The sequence below is a fragment of the Mya arenaria genome, chromosome 14 (assembly GCF_026914265.1).
Source record: "Mya arenaria isolate MELC-2E11 chromosome 14, ASM2691426v1".
NCBI lineage: Eukaryota > Metazoa > Mollusca > Bivalvia > Myida > Myidae > Mya > Mya arenaria.
This window is the reverse complement of record NC_069135.1, coordinates 39,032,364-39,052,209: the sequence shown is the minus strand read 5'-3', so window position 1 is coordinate 39,052,209 and position 19,846 is coordinate 39,032,364. Positions and strand designations below refer to the sequence as shown.

General features: G+C 35.1%; 1 protein-coding gene across 1 annotated transcript; it reads right to left on the bottom strand.

Annotated features, from left to right (window-relative positions):
* Nucleotides 1-448: 448 nt before the first annotated feature.
* Nucleotides 449-4,375, bottom strand: LOC128218593 (uncharacterized). The gene is made up of 2 exons (XM_052926299.1): nucleotides 4,298-4,375; nucleotides 449-1,862 (listed from the first exon to the last, which is right to left on the bottom strand). The coding sequence occupies exon 2, from the start codon at nucleotides 884-886 to the stop codon at nucleotides 482-484; it is 405 nt and encodes a 134-aa protein (XP_052782259.1). The 5' UTR covers nucleotides 887-1,862; nucleotides 4,298-4,375; the 3' UTR covers nucleotides 449-481.
* Nucleotides 4,376-19,846: the final 15,471 nt, after the last annotated feature.

Here is a 19,846-nt window from a genome sequence, read left to right as displayed (position 1 = left end):
TTTTATTTGTGATTCATCTGATTGTGTGTGAATTGTGCATGAAAATCTTCACTGTGTTTAAATTAACTAAATCAATATGATGGTGTTCTCAAAGTGATTATTGCCAACATATTTATTGACACCAGAACGAGTTTGATAAAGCGTTCATTGGCCACTCTTTTAATGACTTTACAAAACGAAAATAGCATACTAAAAAAGAATATGTTTACATGCTTCTTAATAGGCAATATATACACGAAAATTGAACATTCTACATTCATCAAATAGAACACATATATATATAAATAATATTTCACATAGTAAATGGGTTAATTTTTTTCCAAAATATGATAAAAGTAAAGTATTCACAAGATGCTTTTGGATTCATATCATATTACTTATAGCCAGCGGTCTAAAGAAGACAATTGTACATGACAATGAACTTTGCAGCAATAAGGAAGATCCCAGTTAAATAGTACCAAAACAAACATTATTTTAAGTTTTAATTAATTTTGATAACAAGAAGTGTGTCTTTCTCTCCACCAACAATCAGAGAGGAAGTGCTGCTGCTGAAAAATAAATCACCCGGTCCGTACAGTCCGTCTTCTTTCCTTGCCAGGGTGGCCAACTTCTTCTCCCCGTCTTTGTCAACCTGCAGCACTGTCCCGGAGTCATAGCAGCAGACGAACACGTGTCCAGCAGGTGTCACGTGTACGCCGGTAGGTTTTTTCATGTCAGGGTCAGTGAGTAAAGCCAACTTGTTGCCGTTGTTGTCCAGGGTGATCAATTGATGTTCATCGTAGTTTGTAATGTAGATTGTCTTCCCGTCGTAACTGATGGCAGATTTGTCCACCGTCTGACTACCAGACTTGTCTTCGTACAGCTTCTTCACCTTCTTTCCCGACATCGTGTAGACGTATAGTACGGTACCGGAGGAGATGTAAAGCTGGCCATCATGTTGAGCTGCGGCAAAACATTGATAGTTGAAACTTAACTTCCTCGTAGTGACGAGTTTCCCTTTCGTAGCATTAATAAAATAAAGTCCTCATCTGTCAGCATTTTCACTGTAAACACAAACTGCCACTTCATTTCCGTCAATGTGACACACGTCACAAGGGATCACCGGGACATCACAATGGTCGATCAACCTGTACTCCTTGTCTAGGAGCTTCACTTTACAATTATACATGTCTGCTATGACAAACTCTCCATTACGCAATTCACATACGCCACACATGTGAGATTGATATCTGTCACCACATCTTCACGTTGTATTCCTTATACTCTTCAACACTGAAGACGTGGTTTGGATCGGCAAGGGGATCTTTTCGCTGTTTGGTCATAACAGTTTGTTCTTCATTTGCTCCAAACGTCTTTATTGAAGATAAAAGTTCTTCGATCAGATTATTGGCTTGAAATGTTACATTGTAACACTCAATGACTGATATGCCACGAAGATGATCGTTTGCTTGTGAAATCATATCCTGGCTCTTTCTGTACGCAATATATGATTTTGACTCGCTTGAGTTTGCTTTGGTTTGAAAAGCGGCAATCATGTTTTGCAGTTGGATAGACTTTTTATCACAAGTTTCGATATCTTTCTTTAGTTTTTTTCAAGTTGAACCATAATTCCGTCCAAGTCCTGTAAAGTTGCCTTCTCAATCTTATCAAGAATTTCGTTGATCTTTTTACGTATGGTTTTAATTTCATCAGATATGGCTGCCTGAGTCTTTTTCAGAGACATTGTATTCTTCAATCGTGCTTCTTTCATCAGCTCGAACTGCTTTTGAAGTTCAGCTATCTTCTTTGGAATTTGTTGAAACTCAATATTTCTCTGAACACCTTTTGCTACATCTGGAATGTGTTGGATTTTGGAGCATTGTCTGAAACCAAGAAGTTGTGAAACAGTTGTAATCAGATCTGCATAAACTGTATATGACCTTGCTTATGTCGGACTACGTTAAAGAAAATGATTTAAATATGACCGAAGTAACCAATAGCGGTTCCAGGGGAGGGAGGGGGGGGTGGCGCCCCCCACCACACACCCCTCTTAAATCGCCCATTTTTACTTTTTATATTATAAAGGAGAAAAAGATATAATGTAATACGACAAAAAATTCACGTTTCCGGGATTGAAATTGATATTTTGTTTCTTTGGGGAAACCAAAACCCCATGACAACACTTAAAACCAATTTAATTTCGGTTCTGAGGGAATGGCGCAAGTCATACGGCTACGCCCCTGAGACATATTTTGGAATCGTATTCTAGATCCGTCCCTGGTCAGTAAAGCTTATTTACATATTAGTGTCCTAAAGGCGCAAAATTTAGGTTGATGCATAAACAAGATTTTTCTTTTAAATTTAATTTCATTTTAATGTTTTATTAATTCTACTTAAAATAATCAAAGCCAGAAAAACCGTATGATTTGTTTTCAGATTAAAAAGATATTGCAATATAGATGATATGTTGGCACATTTTAACTGGTGAATGTATGGCCACGTAGCTATTTGTGAAAAACACTGTATGCATGTATTAAGGCTTTTTTAAATTTACACAAATCATTAGCTTTCTTTTCTTTAATCACTAAAGTCGAATGAGTTAAATAAAACAAGAGGAACCTGAAGGCCCTGTTTCGCTCACCTGATCCAATTCAAGTGTGAAATTAGTGTTTTCAGGGCGAGGGCAATTGTGACAGGGGAAGGGAATAAGTGTTTTTCAGGGCGATGGAAAGTGCAAACCTTTCCTTGCTGTAATAAGTACATTTTGACCAGGTTTCATATAGATAAAGTAGAAAATATGGCCTCAACAGTGTTTTAACAATGTTTTCTATGATTTGACTTCGTGACCTAGTTTTTGAACTCGGGTTACCCAGTTTCAAACTTGACATAGACTTCATAAACACAAACATAGTTTCATGTTGATCAAAGAGATAATATAACCTTTAGAGTGTATACAAAGTTTTTTTTATGATTTGACCTAGTGGCCTGGTTTTTGACCTCCTATTATTTGTCCTGGTGACATAGTTTTTAACCACACATGACCCAGATTCGAACTTGACCTAGAGCTAATCAAGATAAACATTCTGACTACGTTTCATGAACATACAGTCATAAATGTGACCTCTAGAGTGCTAACAAGCTTTTCCTATGATTTGACCTAATGACGTAATTTTTTATCACACATGACCCGGATTCAAACTTGACTTAGAGATTATTAATATTAACATTCTGACCAACTTTCATGAAGATACAGTAATAAATGTGACCTCTAGTGTGTTAACAAGCTTTTTCTTTAATTTGACCTAGTTTTTGACCGCACATGACCCAAATTCGAACTTTTCCTAGTGCTAATCAATATAAACATTCTGACTAAGTTTCATGAACATATAGTCATTAGTGTGACCTCTAGAGTGCTAATAAGCCTTTCCTATGATTTGACCTAATGACCTAGTTTTTGACCGCACATGAACCAGATTTATACTTGACTTAGAGATTATTAATATAATATTCTGACCAAATTTCATGATGAATCATTTATAAATGTGACCTATAGAGTGTTAACAAGATTTTCCTTCAATTTGACCTGTAGACCTAGTTTTTGACTGCACATGATCCAGATTCGAGCTTTTTCTAGAGCTAATCAATATATACATTCTGACTAAATTTCATTAACATACATTCATAAATGTGACCTCTAGAGTGCTAACAAGCTTTTCCTATGATTTGACCTAATGACGTAGTTTTTATCACACATGACCCAGATTTAAACTTGACCTAAAGATTATTAATATGAACATTCTATCCAACTTTCAATAAGATACAGTCATAAATGTGACCTCTAGAGTGTAAACAAGCTTTTCCTTCAATTTGACCATGTGACCTAGTTTTTGACAGCACATGACCCACATTCGAACTTGACCTAGAGATTTTAAATATTAACATTCTGACTAAGCTTCCTGTAGATACAGTCATAAATGTGTCCTCCATAGTGTTAACAAGCTTTTCCTTTAATTTGACCTGGTGACCAGGTTTTTTTAACCCCAGATGACCTAATATCAAACTCGTTCAAGATTTTATTGAGGGTAACATTCTGACCAAGTTTCAATAAGATTGTGCCCAAATTGTGACCTCTAGAGTGTTAACAGTCAAATTGTTGACGACGGACGACGACGGACGACTACGACGGACGACGGACACAGGGCGATCACAATAGCCCACCTTAAGCACTTGGTGCTCAGGTGAACTAATAATTTATAGAAAAAGAGCAAAAAGTCAGCCTATGTTGAGTGCCTTTAAATTGACATTTTCTTTTACAAACCTATGATCAATGGCAACGCATAAATAACAACACAGCTGGTCATGGTCACCACATATCAGCTTCAACGCCTCCCCGGGGTGCATCCCGCATCTCTCCAGGGCGTCCGTCACCCCAGGGGCTGCCTCCCATTTCTCCACTTCCTTCCGGCCGAGCACAGCATGCTTCTGATATAATCCTTCATGTTTTGAAAAACAGTTTTGGCAGTAATATTTTGTACACTGCGTACAATGATGGTGAGCTTCTGTGTTAAATCCGTTCTCTTTACACGGAGAGCAAGAAAATTCGTGAATGAAATCACAGCCCCTCTGAGTGGGGCTTTTTCTCTCTTGAGTGTAAAACTGACTTACAAACTAAATCAAATAGATGATCATTCAGTCCGTACTGTTAATATTGTAACAAGGAAGTAAATTGTTTTGTACTGAGGTGATATCCTTTCCGCTACCATAGCCGCCTAATGCAGACCCTAAATTCGGGTGTCCCCATTACCTCTATCATTCCCCGGCGAACTACCACAGCAGTGTAAACCGTACTCAAATTTTCGGCTTCTGATTAGCGCTATCGTACAGCGTGGGAATACCGCTTATTTTTATAATCTTGTACATGGTTTGCTAAAAGCAGAGACTAAAATCTAACGATTAAAATGCACATTAATACAATAAAATGCATGTTTTTTTTTTTTTTGTTTTTTTTTGTTTTTTTTTTGTAACGGCAATTTCAATATTCACGTATTAATAAATATGACATATCGGCATAACTACGCTCTGGTTGACTTCGGAAAAATACAAAACTCTCATTAATACACTACGGATATGATGAATTTTGAACAAATGTAGGAATAACCGTAGACGTGTATTGTAGTAATTTAATTGAAGACCATCATCAGTAGGTATACGCACATGCAAAACAGCGCAATGGTAATCCTGTGATATGTAGGTTATGGTAATTTTCATCTTCGGTATTGGCTACTTTTTAATGTTGATGAAACTACTATAGGCGAGTTTTGCAGATAGGAATTACTTCTTTTAACAATTTGTTAGGTACATAAAGGATACTATTATGCATTAATACACTCTGGTAGTTCTAGTACAAACACTTCAGGTATATGTATTTCAAAATTGCCGGAGACGTTTAATGCTATATATGATTAATCTTGGAATTATACCACATGTGCATGCATAGATACCCTATGGCAGTTTTAACTTTTGTAGTAACTCGATATTTATGTCTGTTGTTTTCCTCATTAATACGCTACGGCTAGTATTTGATATTTCTAAAACAGCAATTTTGTACTACAGTAGTAGAAAGAGGTTTTCCAAAATATTTCAAAAGAAAAGTACAATGCTTAAAAAGATGTTTGTAAGGCAACGTTGCGAAAAGTTTTTATTATTTCAATTATATTTTGCATGTGTGTGGATTAAATTGAAAAAAAATCCACATAAACACTCTCTGGAATGCCATGTGTGACTAAACTATGTATGTATAAATACGCTATTTTAGCCGTGCTTAATTTTAATGCAGTCATCACATTATTGTACATTGTTGTACAGTTTTCCAGGCACATGTCAATTCCATGTAAAATTCAGTAATAAAACAAAAAGTGAAAATTATGATTTAAGAAGTGGCGTAACAATGTTTGTGTCTCTAGTTCATTGTTGTTTGGGTCCTTGACGTGTACCCATTAACAGGGCCTATTTTTTACTGTTCGACTAATGGGCTTGTCCCTGTAGTTTTCATTCTTTATACATATTTTTGTTTATTTTAGTATTTACACATGCATAGAGTGATTACAAAACAATATGTTTTTTTATCAAATAAATCAGAAAGGAATTAAAATAACAATTCTCTATCATGATATTTTACACACATGTTCATTCATTTCCTATATAAATGTATACTTATAGGACAAAAATCCAAATACGGATTCACAATTCATTCATACATCAAGGTTATAAACTGTATACATCATTTATTTACATCATAGGAACTTGAGGAATACATAGGGATAAAATCAAACATGACGAAAATCAATAATAATAATAATTTTTCTCCTATCAACAAAGAACACATGTACATAATTATATAATAGATAAACATAGACCAAAGCATAAATCAAAGTATTTGACTGTCACTGTTATATTGCTAAAAATATCGCAAGATTTGTCACTGGAAACAACACCAGTATAATCACAGCATACGATTAACATAACGGCAACAGAGTCTAGTGGAGTTTCTGGTGCAATGCAATATCATCGGAATGTAAAATGAAATCACATATTGATGAATATTTGTGAAAAAGACACGTTGTTAGCGACAATTGCATTGCATACGTGTAATTTCGAAAATATGTCCTCAATTTAAGCATGAAATGTTTAATTCTATAAAAAAAACATTAAAACAAACATTATTCGTCCCTTCAGGAACAAAACGTTGACACCTGAACAACATTTTGTTATGATTATTTCACCAATACTATATTGAAACTTTATTTTGATACATGATTGATCTAAACGGCGCTTTATTGTACTAGACTCTGAAATTCAAGATGTGCCATTAAACAGTAGAAATAATTTAATGTATGCATTTTCATGAACTTCAGAGGCCGTTCATTGTTTCGATTTAAGGGTCATTTAAAGATGCAATTATATAAAAAAACATATATTTTTGGAAATGTTTTAAATACATGAGTTGTTGTTTTGAGGTCAAGTTAAAAAATGTCGCTTGTTTGTTTGGATTTCCTTATACGTGTGCTATTCCCGTAGATAAGTTGTTCTGCAACCTAAAAACAGAAACATAAAACATTAAACAGCTGATTGAATTTAAAAGATGTTTTTCATGTTTCATTTTGGTGGTACATGCAACGATCAATATATTATTAAACCTGATTATGGTTACTATTTAACATTCTACAGCATGTTTATAATATACTGTAAAAAAGTATTACCATCCTCTCAAACAGCTTATAGGTAGCCGGAGGGTTGACGCTTTATACATGATAAATCACAAGCGAGATGTCCACGGCAAACCACACAAATTAGGTCCACAAATAAGCGCTTTGTGTTGGTACACTGTAATTGATGACTGTCTACAACACCCATGTTCTTTTTTAATTAAAAAATAACTTTGATGCATGTTTTTCCCACTTTCCTTTTGTATTTTTGTATTTACTTCTTCCGTCAAAACCTTGTTCTGTCGGCTATTTATTATAGGATTGAAACATGTCATGGGGTTTTGATTATTCCCATGCAGTGGACATAGGCTTCCGGTCCGAAATATTTCATGCCATGTGTTCCCCTCTGCTGAGCATCCTAACTTTGCCATCTCTTTTCGTGGACTGATTTTGCGATACACCAATATGTCCTTCCGGTGTTTAATGCGTGACACGAATGTATAGATTTTTTCCAAACGCCAGAGAAACTGATGTTTTAAACTTGTCGGCAAATACAACATGATCATCCTTTGATGTTTTCTCTTCAGTTCTCTACAGCTGTTTTAGTCAACCCTACTTCTATCTTTCGACTTAAGTACGCCTGTTAATTCCTGACACACGGAGCACCAACGATTCATGAATGGTAACCGTGACATTTGATCATTGCTTCATCGACAGATATGTATTGATGCATGTTGTATTAAGTCATGCTCCTTTCCCATACAACTTTCATAACAGGGGTCACTGTGGTTCCAATGTAACCTTGATGCGACCTTGTGATATTTGTCCGGTTGGTTTGTTGTCTATTGCAGTGGTTTTCATGGCAACTGTGACAGCTATTTTGTAATGGATGTTCTGTTGATATTTGCAGTCACTATGGTTTCCGTGATAACTTTATAGCGATCACGTAATAGATGTCCAGTTGGATTTATAAGAAAGTTATAGCATATATTTCAACAGTTTTAAAGGGAATCGTAACTAGCGTTAAATGACCTTCAAAGGCCACGTCACCTTTGAAATAGGTTGTGTAATGTTGATTACGTATTATGTTTATACAGGAAATACCGCTGCGTAGTTTTGCATACAACTAGATTCAAGCACGCTACCAAAGTGCACTTAAGTGACTGATTTAGTTTAATTCAAACATGAAATGTCTACCTTATCGAAGTTAACACCCAGTCCGTAAAACAAATATCACAGTAATACCACTGCGCAGTTTTGCTCATTTCTTAAATTTAACAGTGATACCACAGCGTACTCCTGATACAAGAGGAAAAACATAAGCATGCTGTTTTATTTAAGCAAATTTACAAAAGCCAGAGCCGAATTATGTTGAATGACGATTTTTAAAGAAATACCGTTGCTTATTTTTGCATGGTTATTATATTTGAAAGAAATTCCGTAGTGTAGTTACTGTTTCTAAGACAAAGTACCATAGCGTATTAATGCTGTTTTTAAAATTCACAATCCTTCTTATTTTAATGAAAAACGTACCACAAATTTGTGGAAAATGTGCATTTTGCGGCTGTGGAACTGGACGTACCTACTTTTTTGGTACGTTTCAGTCGTCTACAGTATTCCTACAGTAAACAGTAGCGGTAACCAGCACCCTTGAAAAATTGGTCTGCACTAGGCGGCTACGGTAGAGCGTCGATGTACGGTAGCGGTATTCGAAAGGATATGAAGAAATAATAATATTACAATAAGTTTCACACTGGCACATTAACACGATATCCAAAAAATGAGCGTTATTACTACCGTGCTTCATTAACAAGTACTGTTTCCAAATCTAAACATGTTTTAGTCCCATGTCAATTGCAATAATATTTCAGATTATTAGATTTAACAATATTTTAGGAAATGACAATAAAAACACGCTCTAAATAAACGCTGTTTGCCGGGCCTGTAATGGACTCGGGTTACGATGAAAACGTGAAAAGCAGCTACCAACCAGTATATCCCTTTAATAACTTTTGCATATTTTCAATTTTACGGCGCAAAAATGACTGGGATAAGTATTGGATTACATACGGCTATCTAAAACATATAGGCATACGTAGTCAGGTGTGCCTATCGAGACTGCAATGCACTCTGTGACCCCTTCTTATGCTATATAAATCCGCCATCTTGGAAAGAGTAGACAATGATTGAATGAGTCGCTTTTCGGGTGCGTTTCGGCGTAACGGGGATTTTCGGAACCGTTCCAACGTAACGCTTCCGGGTCCAACCGGTCGGGGGCGGTCAGATGACTTTAAACAGCCAGAGTCAATATGTTTATGCTTTACATAACCCTCATCGTTTAAACGAGTTTATCTGTTTAATTCACAGATCCGTCAAAGCAGACGATGTTTTTGCTCAGTTTCTGCTTATATATGAAAAATTATTTCCATCATACATCATATTCTAAATGCCACACACTCATCGTTAACTGGATTATCTATATTCTTAGATTCTATAGCTTTTGTTTATAACCCACTATTTAAAATCATGTTACATCTGAATTAAACCGGATGTGACGAGACATTTTGCATTGCATCTCACAATATAAACAGACGCTACAACGTTTAAGTATTTTAAAAATCAGATTTAAAATAAGATAATAAAATACGAATTAGAAATAAGCAGTTTATAAATATATAAACATGAAGGAAACATGTCTGAAAATGTTTTATAGGTTTAACAAAGATGAAATCAATAGACAGGTATACCCAAATGTTTTAACTATTTAACATATTAAACAGTGTATTGGTTGCGGTTCAGGCATTGCAGCAGAAGAAATTTCAAGCAAATGTTGAAAACGACTACGACCATACGTCAGTGTTCATGTTTGGCAATGGCACATGGCTTGCGCCTTGGACTAGACCTCCGCATGTAATAAAACTGTCCATGGCATGAGTGTTCATCGTTGGCAATGACTTATGCCTAGCACCTTGGTCAGGACTTGAACATCTGTAATCAAGCTGTCCATTAAATGTTCATGGTTAACAATGACATGTTTCTAGCATCTTGCACTATTCATAAACATATGTAATCAAGCTGTCCATTAAATAAGTGTTTATGGTTAACAATGACATGTGTCTAGCATCTTGCACTTTACATTAACATCTGTAATTAAGCTGTCCATTATAAATGAGTGCCTATATTTGGCAATGAAATATGCCTGGCAACTTGGTCTGGACTTGAACATCTGTAATCAAGCTGTCCATTAAATTTGTTCATGGCTGAAAATAACATGTGTCTAGCATTTGCATTATATATTACTGTAATTATGTTGTCCATTAAATGATTGATTGTGTTGGCAATGACATATGCCCGGCACCTTGGTATAGAATTGAACATCTGTAGTCAAGCCGTCCATTAGATAAGTGTTCGTGGTTGGCAATGACTTATTGCAAGCATCTGCGATTGCACTTTTCATAGAAAGAGTGTTCATGCCCGACAATGACATAAGCCTAGCACCTTGGACTATACATTAACATCTGTAATTAAGCTGTCTATGGAGGGAGTGTTCATGGTCGGTAAAGATATGCGCTTAGAACCCTGTCTTGGAGTAGAAGAACACAGAACATCGTTTGCAAATTTGCAGGAGAACTTTTCAGGATCAGTGTCAAAAGTCAAATTTCCAGGATTAATACTTTTCCCAGAGCAATGCTTGTAACTGTTAATCACATATAATTTGTCTTTCTCATGCTTGTCAGTGAATAGTATTTCATTGCAGTTGGTATACTTTAATCTAGGTTTGAAAGTATACTTCCCCAAACCGATAAGTTCATGTGATAGTTCATTGCGGTCAGGGTCATTTATTTCCGCATATTCACCAATGAGATTTTCTTTTTGAATATCATTGTCATCGCTGTTGCGTTTGAACACATTGGAAGCCTGGTGATTTTCATTCTCAGTTGCAAAGAAATCATTTCTCTCTGGTACTGGATTGTAGAAAAAATAGCCATTGGTAATTTCTTCTGAAGATTCGCACTTCCTGTAGTAAGTTTTTGCCCGTACCGGAAATCGGTCGCTGTCATCTCGGCTGTCCGAGGATTCCGAAATGTAACACTTCCGTAATGGTTCAGTCGCTGTGGATTAAATAAATTATGTTAAGTTGCATGGCTTATTGACAACTCGTTTTATCTTTATCTTTAATCAGACCTACAAAAATGAAATAACATAATACCAGTTCTTAAAGTATAATATTCAGTTGTAATGATTAAGCTCTGTACTGGAAAAGCTAAGAATGAAAGTGTATTGCTTTGCTAACCTGAGTTTGACTCCTCGGATTTGTGACGTCCTGTTCTTCTGGCGAAGAGGACTACAAATATGGCGGCCACGGCGATGCAGAATAACATGCATAAGGATGAAATCGTTACCACGACCGCCATTGAGTATCCCGCTTCGCTTCCAGTCTGTACAGCCTCAGTGGAGAGATCTGTTGTGTATATAAATTAATTCATAACTCTAAAAATTTGATATTATTATATCTAAGTAGTATTCTACTCGGTATGTCCTTTGTGCAATTATTGTGGATATTCAGAGAATCATTTGCTCCCCTTTTCAAAAAATGCTCAAGTATCTTTATTACTCAAATATTGTCATTACTTCAAAAATGTCTTTGTAGCCTTACGTTGAAGCATTTACCAACTTGCGTTACAAAAACACTAAGATATTTTGAACTTCATAACTAGATAACCAGTTACTGCTTAAAGTCAAACGTGCATTTATAGATAATCGGTTACACGAATCTTATCTAGTTATCAGTTATCATGTTACTTATTATGTGGAATTCGCAAACCAAAATTAGTTAACCTGTTAATGTTGTATATCTAAACACAGAAACAGGTGGCAGTTATGCGCACTTTTAAACGAGTTTTTAGTCTGATGATATTTATCTCACCAAAAAGATTTTGCGAATTTTTACTGGATAGCTAGATATGTATCGCGAAAATTAAGTGGATAACACGAAACAATTCACGAACGTTAACAAGTTATCTTACGGCAGTTGTATGCTACAATGCAAAAGCTTGTATATTTTTTTTACTATTCAGAAAAAAGGGTAAAATACATAAAACATATTAAGAGCGTGTCTACACTTGTACTTTATTACAAGTACATAAGGCCACAACAAATTGATCATTTGTTCGTCGGATTTGCCGCACCTAAAATTCGAAAAACGAAAAAAAAAAAAACTTTTTTTTTGCGCCCGCACTTACTATTTGGCCGCGCATATTATTTATTTTTTTTATTCTGAATTTCCTCTATTTTCTGAAGTTTTTTTACTTAAAATTTGAACCTGCAACGTCGACTTCGCCTTTTTTTGAAGGTATTTCCATGCTTTACATTCTCCGCGAGCAAACTTTCCTCGTGTCAGGACAAAATCAGGTCCGGGTAACCGCAAAACAGCCGATATTTGTTGACAGTCTTTTTTGTCGGGAATATTTTGCAGGACGCACCGTTGTAATCTATTTCCGGTATTAATTTGCAGGATACTTTCAGTTTTCGTTAATGTAAAATACACATTTTTAATTGAAAATCAGTGTCATAGTCAATGGATTATAGTCTTCAGTAAACAACAACAGTTTCACAGCGTCGAAGGCAATAATTATTTATGTGTTATTTAAGTAATTCATTGTTTTGTACTCAAAATTTAGTGTTAAATAATAACTAAATCAGATTTTGAGTGCAAAACTTATATCAAAATACACGGACACTCGACTTACAACAAATGAATATGTTTCGTGAGTTATTTTTTAAATTCTAAAATGCATTTCTCAGTTTTATATAATTGATAAAAATAGAAGGACTTGCAAATGTTTCAGAAACAGTCTGTATTTATGCACCATTCAATTGTAACCATGCCCCACCCCCCAGGACCGGGGGTATACCGGAGATAGCCGGTGAAATGGGCCGTGTTTTCACCTTCCAGGTGGCCCTGCAGTGCCGTTGGTTTTACCCGGGGTTGGCTGGACCGAAAGTCAAAGTCCCCGCTATTCCCCGGACCTTGGGGGTCGTGGTTACAATTGACTAGTGCATTACACATACATGTACATGTACAGGATAAAAATAACATCAGTAAAATCAGAAAATAAAACCTTTTATAAGTAAAATGACTGTTTTAATTTTCTCAATTCTTTGTTCTTATCCACTTGTTTTTTTTGATCGATTTGTAGTAAAGTGGCCTGTTATTAAAGTGGCCTGTTTCTTACGGGCATTGAAGCTATGGAGGGTGTCATGATTTTGTTTTTCAAGGCACGGACCTATAAACCATTGGTTCGTGATAAAGGAGAGGTCTTGAAAGGGAAACATCTTTATTCCACCACCTGCTCTAATATAATGACCGGTGCCACATTTGCAGATTTGTTTAATACTGCTTCAATTGTGTTGTCCCGCAATTTAATCGGCAGTGTCTTAAGTAATAGTAAAGCACTGGATCTTATTGCCATTTGTTATATATTGAGACAGATTATCATGTGATACAATCAAAACCTTTTCAGTTATATTTAAACTAAGAAACTATGTTTGCAATTAAAAAGCATTTCTTGACATATTGCATGATAAATAGAGTATGAAATAAACTTTTTAATTTTTATTTTATTTTTCGCCTTGCGCTCGCCTCTGAATTGCCTTAAATTTAAAAAAAAAAGTATTTTTTTTTTTTCGCTCGCTCGCTCCTACTTTTTTTGGCAAAATCCGTAGAACAAATGATCAATTTGTTGTGGCCTAAGGTCTATTTCTAATTGAGTGGTGCTATACGTTTCGTTCTGACCGGTGCTGCAAGATAATCTGAAATAGTGACATTATATGAGATATTCTCAATAACTGGAGTTATGAAGAAGTGAACATCATTATCATGATCATCGAAATATGTTAATGTCGAGAAAAATAATGTAGAGTAAAGAATGTGATTTAACTACTGTCAGTTAAACAACATATATTGCAATGGCTTTAGGCTCAACGATGAATTATTTAAAAACTCCATCCAAGCCGTATGGAATCAAGTCAAAATCGATGACGACCACAAAGTGTGGACGTGGTTTACGGTGAGCTGTTTTGGTTTAAAGAATATGTGAAGATGCCGTTCGGCCCTAGTAAGAACCCTGCGACATTCCAAATACTTATGGTAGGATGAAAGAACAAGTAGAAACAGCACTTCAACAATTTGAGCATGCCTTTAAAACATAACAAACCCGTCCCTAAGAATGCATTACTTTAACCAGAAAAAAGTTAGGCTAGTTTTTTGCTGAACAATTCCGAGATAAAAATGTACTCTGCTCACACGTCAGAACATCAGAATGAAAAAGAATGTAATGTACACGCACATACGTGGACGGCACGTGGTAAGAAACACAGGTGGAAGTGTCACAAGTGTCAGAAGGTTCTACACAACTTTTTGGAAATTCTTGTCATGTAAGAACACTGAAATTGTTGAAGAAAATGTATCACTGGCCAATATGATTGACATTGTCAATAAATGAGAAAGCAGGAGTGACCGATGTATAAGACGAAAGTCGTCTTTGTAACATCGAGCGTCGTTTGTCGGCATTACTTGTCAACCTCACTGTTGCCATCCTCTTGCCACCTTGACCAACTTTCAGATGAATGGTTAACATTTGTATGATTGTTATATTCTAATTAATTTTTTTAACTTAAAACTTCTACTTACGACAGGTGTCATTTTCGTGTAAACACGTGCTATCCGGGCAGACCTTGTACTGGCCATAAAGGCGAAAACATTCCCGAACATCTGGTCCGAAATTGTCCATCTCACGTCTGGAAAATATGTATTAACACTTAGATTTATATGTAAAGCCGCATATATACATGCCAGTATCGACCATTTTTTTCTAAGAGTGCCTACATAACACAGTTCCATAATATATGTACAAGTAACAATTTGATCTTCAAGAGTTAACACTTTCCGATTTCAACCGTGTTTTGCAAACGCTCCTTATTCAATATTTCTATTTCAAATGATTTTTATTTCCCCTTTTGTTTCAGATATAATGATAAGTTATTATACGCAAGTTCTCCTATTAAAATGTAACCCAGAACAAACTCGCTATATAAACGTCACTTGCTCACTAGCTAAGCGCACTAAATGTCACATGAAAACTAGGAACGTACAATATTGAATACTTGTTCAAAATATTTACAATATATGATCATTAATTTTATAACATTTCAGACAATGACATTTGAGTTTATGATATACAAGCATAACGATCATGATGACAAGGAGATATCACAATTTTATCATTAAAGAAATATATCGTTGGTGTCACAATACCTATTATGTGGGGTAGTTTGGGTATGTTAACCAAAGTAGACTCGGAAACATTAGAATGTAATGTAGACTCGGCGATTTTAGAATGCAAGTTAGCCTTACCCATTTATATTAATATTGATATAACCTGGTTGTCATATCTGAATTAGATTAAAACCTTAGAAAGGCAATCATTAAATACTAAACTCAATAATTATGAATTTTAACTTTCGCGGGTGTTTAAAGGTTCGCCCCCAGCCACATATCCAATACACAATTCCTGCGTCAGATTTTGTGTTGACAAGTTTTCAGCTAATGAGATTGTATTCATATTCAGGTAGATGACCTCAAGTTATATCCTATTGATTAAGAAGGGTTCTGTCGCTACGCTCACGTTGCCCATTCTTAATCATTAAGGATTAACTTCATGTCATCTTACTATTACGTAATAACTATTTAAATGGAATATGGCATGGAAACATACAGCAGTACTTAAAACAATGATCATACTACGGATGGATAACAATACGAACGTTTTCAACATTAATTTGCGACGTATTTTGATTTCAATGAATGAAGTTCAATATCACTGAATGGTTTATTGTTTAGATGCTGCTGCTGCTGCTGCTGCTGTTGCTACTGCTACTGCTACTGCTACTGCTATTACTACTACTACTACTACTACTACTACTACTACTACGATCGTGAGAAGCTGACTTTAACACTAGTCTGCATTGTTGTTACTTAGCTAGTCAAAACAAAAGAAAACATAATCATTTTTATTATGCTTATATTGAAATTAATTTATTATATTCGTTTGTAAATTTCTTCATTATAAAACACTTTATTAATATGATAAGTCGAGTAGCTGTCATATATCCCGTTTCAGCATTTAAATCATTGTTGTTAATATAACAAAGGCACATGTATTTTGTTTGAAATGTCAGTCGTACTTCATCTGAGAATCTGTAGAACACACCCATTAATAAGTTTAGTGATTTTCTTCTTTTTTATTTGTTTTCTTCTATTCAACTCTGTTTGAGAACAAAAAACATATAATGACTTTCTAAGTGTTTGAATCATTGGATTATCTGAATATAAAACTTACCATAGCTAAGTGAAAAACTAAAGCTTTATAGTTTATTTAATCGCCAAATATCACAAACTGTATTTGAACAAACATGTCCACTCAAATTGAATATACGTTTTAATAATATCAGTATAGTCCACTTTGTACTACACAAATACAGAATTTGATCTATATGTGAAAGAACACTATGTACAAAAATGCATGTACAAATGTTTGCAACAGCTGGTATGCACATCTGGATTTGTGCATGAAAACAATGTGAACTTTCTCTGTGGAGAAAGATAGACTGTGTTTTGTGTGTTGTTTTTGTCATTTACCCTTTTAATCTAAACAGCTAGACAGGATAAGAAGGGAACCGCACCTTCCACAATTGTTGGAAGCACCATTTTGTTCATGCATGTATCCTTTCACATTCACAGAATTGAGTGCTCATGATTATCAAAAATGTTAATATAATGTTAAAGAATCTCATATGATAAATCCATACATCTTTCATTCCTCACATACACTTTAGTGCTCCGAATTCTGTGCCCGTTTCCAAAATGCGTTCTGAGTGTATTACAATTTTCAGTTTAAAACCTGGCTAAGCCAGGGCGAAACAATGGTTTAGTAAGGGTTACATCTTTCTAAAAAAGGTAAGGTAGGGCAGGTTTTTGATTTTGTTTATTTTTGTTAATAAGGCTTTATTTAAAAACAATAAAAATATAATCATCATTGGAGAAAGGTGTTAAAGTAATCTTTTGTATAAAGCTTTAAAGGTTTTAACTGCATTTTAAAACACGCCTAATTTTTTTCCAACTGACTGTCACACCGGTAGGGTTGGCGCCTGTTACGTCCGTAGGGTCGGTTAAGTCGAACCAAGTGTATTTTAGGCGCTGCTGGCGAGAACGTTCTTTCATAGAAGCCAGACCTTGCTGAAACGTTTTGTACTAACACATTAATGTTGGTTTTTGTCCACTTTTCTCTTCAACAGTGGTTGAATGTATTAACACAATTATGCTCCGGATGTGACTTTTTAATTTGATTGATATAATAGTAGATGGTTTTATTCCTTTATTCCTCTTTTCATCTGTTCTTCCATTCCTTTATTCCTCTATTCCACCATTCCTCTATTCCTCTATTCCTCTATTCCTCCATTCATCTATTCCTCTATTCCTCTATTCCTCTATTCCTTTATTCCACCATTCCTCAATTCCTCTATTCCTCTATTCCTCTATTCCTTTATACCTTCATTCCTCTATTCCTCTATTCCACCATTCCTATATTCCTCTATTCCTCTATTCCTTTATACCTTCATTCCTCTATTCCTCTATTCCTCTATTCCTTTATTCCACCATTCCTCAATTCCTCTATTCCTCTATTCCTCTATTCCTTTATACCTCCATTCCTCTATTCCTCTATTCCTCTATTCCACCATTCCTCTATTCCTCTATTCCTTTATACCTTCATTCCTCTATTCTTCTATTCCTTTATACCTCCATTCCTCTATTCCACCATTCCTCTATTCCTCTATTCCTCTATTCCAACACTCCTCTATTCCTCCATTCATCTATTCCTCTATTCCTCTATTCCTCTATTCCTTTATACCTCCATTCCTCAATTCCTCTATTCCTCTATTCCTCTATTCCTTTATACCTCCATTCCTCAATTCCTCTATTCCTCTATTCCTCTATTCCTTTATACCTCCATTCCTCTATTCCTCTATTCCTTTATACCTTCATTCCTCTATTCTTCTATTCCTTTATACCTCCATTCCTCTATTCCACCATTCCTCAATTCCACCATTCCTCTATTCCTCTATTCCTCTATTCCAACACTCCTCTATTCCTCCATTCATCTATTCCTCTATTCCTCTATTCCTCTATTCCTTTATTCCACCATTCCTCAATTCCTCTATTCCTCTATTCCTTTATACCTCCATTCCTCTATTCCTCTATTCCTCGTTTCCACCATTCCTCTATTCCTCTATTCCTTTATACCTTCATTCCTCTATTCTTCTATTCCTTTATACCTCCATTCCTCTATTCCACCATTCCTCAATTCCACCATTCCTCTATTCCTCTATTCCTCTATTCCTCTATTCCTTTATACCTCCATTCCTCTATTCCTCCTATGTAATAATAAAGAGCATACAACGATATTGATTACCATTGATTACCATTTTTCTACTAACGCGAATTTTTGTTTGTTTTATTTTGCTTTACCCGACGGGTAAATGCAATTTACTGTTTAAAATATTTAGTATGCTTTCCCTTTAACAAGTGTCTTTTTGTACTGAATTTCTATTCACAATTAGTTTGTTTTAACATTTTAAGCCATTTCGACTTTAACATTTCATAATTAACCCCTTCATACTTTTTCAATTTCACGAAAATAATGAATTCAACTTAACGATTTCACGATTTTCTAGATTTCATGAACTCGTGATGTTATAATCGTGAATACGTGAAATTGTGAAGTTGAAATCGTGAAATCTTTAATTCGTGAAGTTAAAATTGTGACAAGGAAATCACAAAATATTGAATTTGTCACCACAGGTATTTGAAATTTGACTAATTTTAATGCTTTCTTAAATATATGTATAAGCTGAAATAAAGCAGTGGTAAACTAAGCGATCAGTAATTTTGACACTGCGTTGCCTTATACACACTGAATTGTGAATTAATGTTATATTCGTCATGCACGTTTTTAAAGACATGTCAGGTTCTTGAAAAAACTTCCGTCGATGGTTTCTCTTTTACATTTTAACATAGTTTAAAATAAATTCTAAATAACATAAACTTTAAATATCTATCCATGCATACATGCACTTTTACAATGGGTTTTGAGCTCACATCAATATCTATAATAGATAACGCTGGTAAGACAGCCAGATAATATCAATATAAAAATGTCGTAGGTAGGCGTTATGTATTTGTGCCAGTGTACTGTAAGTTTCTAGAATCTCTTAAAGTGACAATGTCAAATATTAAAGAACGGGACAGAACAGAACAGAACACATTTTATTACAAGTAAAAAACGTTCTTTGTGTTATATTTACATATAAATATATCAACATTACAACTATACCTTTGCAATGAGCGATATATATTTTTAACGTAGTAAGGACGATCTGCAAATAGTTATATTCCATTTCATCAAACTTAGCACAAACATATAATTTGACTTTCATATACGTATACATATATTATTCGAGCACCTACCTCTGTTGTAATAAGAAATTGCACGTTTCACGGCACCATAAAAGAACAATCCAAGTGCCCGTGGAATAAAGACACT

What these genes read in the sequence shown, in the direction of transcription:
- LOC128218593 (XM_052926299.1), bottom strand. Translation starts at nt 886, where the DNA reads ATGTCGGGAAAGAAGGTGAAGAAGCTGTACGAAGACAAGTCTGGTAGT.